The 7,739-nt window shown below is 38.9% G+C and overlaps 1 protein-coding gene across 2 annotated transcripts in view; it reads left to right on the top strand.

The window, feature by feature from the left end:
* The window catches only part of LOC111862078 (kelch domain-containing protein 3), a 15,779-nt gene that overhangs the window by 4,281 nt on the left and 3,759 nt on the right, over positions 1 to 7,739 (top strand). For both annotated transcript variants that reach the window (XM_023847168.2, XM_023847167.2), the window contains exons 4-6: positions 2,667 to 2,880; positions 6,356 to 6,442; positions 7,114 to 7,335. In XM_023847168.2, coding sequence (XP_023702936.1) covers positions 2,667 to 2,880; positions 6,356 to 6,442; positions 7,114 to 7,335 — 523 coding nt within the window. The remainder of the gene's footprint in view (positions 1 to 2,666; positions 2,881 to 6,355; positions 6,443 to 7,113; positions 7,336 to 7,739) is intronic.

The following is a 7,739-nucleotide window of genomic DNA, read 5'->3' as shown; positions in this document are numbered from 1 at the left end:
AAGGGTTTGAAAAACAGTTAGTTTACTACATTCAGAGAATTCAGAGCAGGCCCAAAGATGCAATTTGGGTCCATGCCTGCAGTTCAGGTTAATATAATGTTCCACCATGTAATTAAGTTGACAAGAAACAGTGGCAGCATTATATAGCTTATGGTTGGCTGCGCCATAGCTCAAGCGGTTAGTCGCTAGCGTCCCACCGCGGTGGCCTGGGTTCGATCCCAGGTCTGGTCAAGTGGGGTTTGTGGTGGACAAAGTGGTGCTGGGGTGGGTTTTCTCCTGCCAATCTTCATTCCACCAAATTCTCCATCATCATCAACCTGGGCAGGCTACAATAGGCCAATCAATGGCTGCCGTGCCGAGTGGACCCCGTTGGACTCCACCCCCCACCAAGGGATTTAGTTTATGGTTGTACCATGTGTTGCACTTCACAGTTACAGAATATGAAGTATGTCTTGTATTTACAGTTGAACAAATTGTGTCATGTCTTTTTCTTTGATTGATTCATTCATAATTTAATAACACTGTTGCATCTGCATTGTCATCTGGATGTATGGCATAGGGATTGTAGTCCATGATGGCTTGGAAAGTAGGTCAGAGGACAGAAATTCTCATGGCCTATATGAAGTTACTGTTGAGCCAGTGCAGCAGGAGAGAGACAGGTGTGCATGAACAGAACTGGTGTATCATGTGGAGCTCTGCCTGAATGGCCAGACAGTTTATGGCAGGCTCTTTTGTGACCTCACCGTACCATCTCAGCATTTTCATGGAGAGGATTAGAAAATACACAGAACATAAGATAGCTGGGACCTCCTGAATACAAGGTAGAAGTGCTGACCACTGGAGTCTAACGATCTGTCATATTTGTGAACGTGTTTTTCAAATTGTTCTTCATTTAGCCCTTCTGTCTTTGTGTTTCTGTGCAAGTGTACATGTGATTGTGTGTACATGTCCACCTGCCAAAATACCTTTGAACCAGCTGGCCAATTTCCATGAATAATAGCCATCATGCATAACACTGCAGGTTATTCAGTTTTCCTAATTATTACTCATGTAGTTATGCAAACAATCAAAAGGGAGACTAATGCTACGAACCTTTAATGCTGGTTCATATTTTGTTTACCAGTGGATGTTAAAAATTGTTTGTATTTTCGAAAGGCAGTTTTTTTTTGTGTGGAATGCAGACTGATATGTAAGGGCAAAATTTCCCCATTGATGTATGAGAAGGTGGAAGTAAACTCTGTGTCTTTTAAACCTCTGCAATAGGTGAGTATAATTTAGCATTCAGGGTTTAACTGTTTGTGTGTTAGAAAATGTTTTAGAAGAAAAAACATGTCTTATACACTATTGTGTATGATATATGAAGTAAATCGTCTTTATTGTGGAAATACTTAATGTAAAAAGCTTCCCAGTTTACCACAGATCTTACGTAGTGTGTTCAAGTTCTAAGGTCTCCGATTTTTTTCTCACACAATCATAAAAAAAATTTGAAACTTCTGTCACTTTTCAACCTGATCTCCCTGCAGCCGTACACATTTTTCACAACTTTGACGCCATGATCCCATGGCCACTGCGAATGCTTCTGTAGGAGTCTGTTTTGACTGCTGGAAAATCACTGATGCAATAGCGGCACGACTGGTGAATGTGCGACCACGGAGAGAAATATCTTGTGTCTTTCATCGTTGGGAAAAGCCAAAAATCGCTAGGAGCCGGATCAGGTGAATAGGGAGCATGAGAAACCACTTCAAGGCTGTTTTCACGAATAAACTGCTGCATCGCATATGCCCGATGCGCTGGTGCATTGTCCTGGTGAAAGAGCACACGTGCAGCCTTTTCCAGACATTTTTCTCGCAGTGCTGGATGGAGCTTGTTCTTCAAAACATCTTGGTAGGATGCACCTGTCACTGTAGTGCCCTTTGGAACGCAGTGAGTAAGGATTATGCCATCGCTCTCACAAAACATGGCCACCATCATTTTTCCAGCACTGGCGCTTACCCGAAATTGTTTGGTGGCGGTGAGTCTGTGCGCTTCCATTGAGCTGACTGGCGCTTCGTTTCTGGATTGAAAAACGGCATCCATGTCTCATCCATTGTCACAATTGATGAAAAGAAAGTCCCATTCATGCCTTCATCACGTGTCAACATCACCTGGCACCACGCAACTGGAGAAAACAAATGATTGCTCGCTGTTCTTGGAACGAAAACGTCACCATTTTAAGTATCAAAAACACTCCTCACGCTCGCGGCCGCCACTAGAGTTCTGTGTATCATACAGTGCTGTCATCTCTGTCACAGATTCACAAAGAGTGCACACATATATTAAACTAAACCGCATGTGTCTATCTGCTCCCAGTCCTGAGAAAAAAAATGGAGACCTTAGAACTTGAATGCCCCTCGTATTTGTCACATGGGTTACTAAGTTTACTGAAGTTAGTATTGTTGAACATGGAATTTTGTGGGAACATAATCTCAATATTGGCAAGGATTTGATGTACTTAATCACATGGAGTATTCTCCCTTGAAATGTAAACACAGGGTGAAAGGATTAAGATTCATGGTTGTTCCGCCACTATTCTTAACCATATTCTATATTCAGAAGCATGGATACTAAGGTAACATTTGCCAGGGATTATTTTCTCACAATTCATGAGACTGTTTTGCTGCACTTAGGGAGAACCACCATCATATCGAGATTTTCACTCTGCAACAGCCCTTGGAGATAGGATGTACATATTTGGAGGCAGAGGAGACCTGAATGGACCTTACCATTCGCAAGAAGAAGTTTACTGCAGTGACATCATGTACCTTGAAACACAGACAGGGAGATGGCACAGACCTGTTACATCTGGAGATGTTCCAATTGGTCGAAGAAGCCATTCAGCATGTAAGGAAGCTTTTAAACACATTTGCTGCCAGTACAGTCACAGAGTATGTGTATTGTCTTTCTTGTTACCGTTACAGACAACATTGCCAGCATTTATGCATTTAATTAATTTTTTTTTTGTCTTGTGTATTATCCATTATTTATGTTTATAATGAAGAAAACAGAGCCCATAACATTAATTCAGAGATTTGCTCAGACTTAAGTCCAATGGACCCATCAAATTGCCTGAAAATAGAAACAGAACCACAATCTAAAATGGTGTTTATAATAAACCTAGACTGTGGTCAATGTCCAGGATAAGGTAATGAAATATGAGACATCTTCATCAGAAGAATTCAGAAATTAATATAAGAATTTGCTCATTTAATTGTCAGTTTCACCACTAGGTGTCGGGGGAATATGAATTTTTTAGGGGGTACAAAGGAAGAAGTGGACTGTTGATGTATATCTGAATGTTACTCTAACTTCATTTTTCACCCATAAGAATAGCACATGTGTAGTACCATGATGTGATTAGCAACCTACATAGTGAATAAGTTTGCTTTCTTGTTATGTTTCTGGGGATATATCATGTATAACACCATACAGTGTTCCCACCTGTTTTGTATGGCAGAACATTAAAAATATAGTCTAGTATTACACATCTGTGTTAAGTTGTGTGTTATTGTAAAGGCTGTGTTTTTGCCTATGTAGGCAGGTGTATGTATATGTATTATGTTGCATAAACAGTGTTAATACAAATGTCATTCAAACGAAAACCATGAAACTATCATAAAATGCATATTGTCACATAGTAGGCAGTGAACTGTAGATGGGGTTTAGATTGGTGACTGGATTTATTGACTACTCACGACTCGTGACTTCTGACTTACAGATATCCCAGAAGACAGTACTCTTCAAATGAGTTGATAAAATGGGATTAAAAAATTATGTTATTGCAGCAGCTGTTGTGGCAATGTTAGTGGTGCATATGCTGAAGCTTGTAGTCATTATCTCAGCAAGTTAGTTGTGTGTGACATGCTATTGAATGTACTCTTGTTGTTGTCACGATGTTGATGTGTGGTTAATCTAATGTCTGTGTGGTGTATTCCTTTTGTTTCTGTGCAAGTTATTCTATTACATATTGTATATTTTATCATATGTTGTGACATGTTTTTCTTATCGATGTTTTATGTATTAGTTTGATCTCACTTTTTGGTTCACTTCCTGAGCCAATAGCAGAATTGTGGCATGAATAGTATCACTTACTACACCTTAGTAGCATCATCCTACTAAAAGCATAGAGGGTTTAAAAATAATAGTTTGTTTGCACCCAAATTGAAGACATCCCTTCATTATTTAACTCTGAAAATAGGGAAAACACCTATTCCCTCACTGAGGTAAATATGGTATTAAATTGAGGTACAAATTTCATATAGGGACTGAATTTTCAGTCACTAATGTGGGTAAAACTCTAACGAGAAACTTGAAGTGGATGAAAATTGTGCATTTTTTATGTGGTGCTTTGTCTCTGACTGCATAAAGTGAACAGAAAATGAGGGAACCTCTTAGATGAAGAAGCCTTAAATTCGGATTGTACTGTAGTTAGAGTTTCTGGGTGAGATGCCTCTTTGGGATTTCATTGTATATAGAGACAACCACTTATTAAACTGATATATAAATATTTATTGTAGGGGTACGCGGTAGCATAGTGGTTAAGGTACTATGCTACAAGCCGGAAGGTCGCGGGTTCAAGTCCCGATGAGGTCATTGGATTTTTTCAATTGACCTAATCCTTCTGGCCACACTAGGCCCTGGGGTTTACTCAGCCTCTAACAGAAATGAGTACCAGGAATTAATTAAATAATTTTCCTGGGGAGTGAAGCATGGCCGATTGTCGAGGTAATGTGGGACCCTTAACGTCTCACAACCCTGTGGGCCTTCACAGCCTGTTACAGGGATACCTTTACTTTTTACTTTACTTATAAATATTTATTGTAGCTGCACAGAATATACAGGTTGCTGGCTGAAGACTAATAATGTAACAACAGCAATACCAGCAATGACACACACACACACACAAGTCAAAGTCACATTGCGACTGACAGTCAGTCAGTAAGTCTTGGTTGCAAGCCTCATATGGGGCTCATGACCAGATATTTATTACTGTTTGACAGTTACGGTCTTGTTTCTGTGGGGTGCCCTCTCTGACGAGAGGATGGGTCTGTCTTTTGTATATGCTGCTGGCCCTTGCCAGCGTAGTCCTTCTCGGGGCCAAGTCCCTTGGTACTCGCGACCATATTTTACTGTCTCAGATTTGAGACTTCCCTTTTCGTCGCCTCCTACAACTCACAGGGTCATGGTGGAGGTATTCGACCCCTCATCCTTATATCCCCAACTCTTTCTCTCTCTCTTGGCAAATGCATTCAACCCACTTATGTAGGCGGGTTCCGGACTGGATCACACACACATTTCTTTTGCTACATTTTATATAACCTTGAGTTGGACCTATAGAAAACACGCCCATTTACCAATGATCGACACCTACTGTTGTCATGTATTGTTGCAGGGCCCACCTAGCAGTGATCATTTACCCAGCCATTGCTTAGCAGCGGATGGTTCCTAGCCTGTGATTGGCTAGTGCTTGATTCAATGTGGGCGGCTCCCACACCTCAGTCATCATGTGATATGTTTATTTAGTGTTGCTTTGAGAAATATGTACACAGTAATTTAATGCTGAGATTTTCTTACCTGTAATTGTGTATGCTGTTCATTTCCATGTTGTGGTGCTGCCATCATTTACTACTGCTTGATTCGTTTGCAGTGGTTATCATTGCATCATCTTTATTATTAACATATGTGGCTATAAACCATGAGTCATTTGTGGTACTTGCTGCATCTCATAGATTGTGGTGGAGCCCACACCTTACCTAGTTTTGTAACTGTAGACAATGAATAGAAGCTTCATTATAAACTATGCATTCAATTTCCTATGCCTTCTTTCTTGTTTGATTGCTTGCTCAGGATTGGAGCTTGTTTATTCAAATGCATAAACATATAACCTTTTGCAGCATTTTGAACCTGTTGTTATCATAGGGGTACACTGTTTACACCACAAATAACTACCAAATGTGAATTTAATATTGTTACATATTACTGCCATCTTGAGAGTGATCAGATCTTTAATTTTTCATATACATGTACATTCATTAGAATGGCATACAAGGGGTTGATAAAGCAGCCAGTGAGATGAAAAGAAAAGATTTAACAAGATGTTACTGATATAATATTACTTTTAAAGTTGTTATTTTTGACATTGTCTAGGAATGCCTTTGAATTCAGAATGTTATAGCGCACATAGACTGTTACCTCACAGCACACTGGTTTGTAAACCTCCCGTGATATATCACAGAATAAACATAAGTAAAATGTATACAAACAGCAGATGATATGAAATCCTATTGCAAGACCTAATTGTACTTTTCTTTTATTTTAGTTGCCTACAAAGGATATTTATACATTTTTGGTGGTTATAATGGATTATGCAATGTACACTTCAATGACCTCTACCGATTTTCACCAGGTAAGTCAATGACATTTTTTCATAATATATAGGCAGTATATAAGTCAGTAACTGCCTTCTAAAAGAAGTTATTGAAGGAAAGATAGAGGGGCAGATAGAAGTGACCAGAAGACATAAGAAGATGCTGGATGACCTTGGGGACAGAAGAGGATATTCTCATTTGAAGGAGAAAGCTGTAGATCGCATTAAGTGGAGGAACTGTTTTGGAAGAGACTGCGGACCTGTCGTCTGACAGATTACTGATGAATGAATGAATATAGATTCTGCATTATATATGTAGAGATATAATAAATCTCTTGAAACAGTTGATTTTTACATAACCTCCTCATTTTGTTTCCATTTCAACACAACAACCAATAGAATTTCATTCACATTTCACTGTGTATAATGATTTTATTAGTCTTAATAGTATAGCAGTGTACTACATGTCTCGGCTTATAAAGCAGTACACATTAACAGACATTTTCAAATTATTGAATTGCACTTTATATGAATTCATATATTACAATATAATAACTATTACTAATGTACCTGACTTTCCACTCAGATAATACATTCAACTTTCATCTGAATTAGTACAAGCTTCATAAATGCATTAAAATTGTAATGAGAGTTCTACATACAAATGGATGTTAGAGATGTAAATAAATGTATAATTTCTTATTTTTCAGTACGTAATGAATGGCAACAATTGGAACCTTTGGGTAGGCCTCCCAGCAAGAGACGACGTCAAGCATGTCTTGTAGTGGAGGATAAAATGTTCCTTTTTGGTGGCACGAGTCCTTTTTCTAACACAAATACTCACGGGATACAAGATTATGTCACTGATGAGAATCTTCAGGGTCTGGATGTGAAACTTATGGACCACAGTGACCTACACATTCTGGATTTTGGTATGTTTCTTAGTTTTTATTCTAGGTTAGTACAATGTGCATGTGACTTTAATCCTTTCACCCCTCTAAAGTATGAACCACCATTGTACCCTCTTTTTCCTTATAGTTGTAACAGCAACATTATGGACTTGAAAACTTTCAGTGCAAGCAACACAAGTGCAACGTGTAAAATGTTATGTGGTAATAGGTAAAAAGAAAATAGGAGTGAAGACTTTTAAGGTCTTTCATTCTGGTCCGTCACACTAACCAATTAACAATCAAGTTCCTTCCGTCAAATGTGACACTTTTTTAAGTTTTCCACCTCGTCACCACCTGCCTTACATGTTTCGGCTCACCACGGAGCCATCATCAGAGGCATTTATAGTAGAAAAAGAAATCACCAACACACAAAACTTCACTTTGTC

The sequence above is a fragment of the Cryptotermes secundus genome, unplaced genomic scaffold (assembly GCF_002891405.2).
Source record: "Cryptotermes secundus unplaced genomic scaffold, Csec_1.0 scaffold400, whole genome shotgun sequence".
Taxonomy (NCBI): domain Eukaryota; kingdom Metazoa; phylum Arthropoda; class Insecta; order Blattodea; family Kalotermitidae; genus Cryptotermes; species Cryptotermes secundus.
This window is presented reverse-complemented; position numbering and strand designations above follow the sequence as displayed.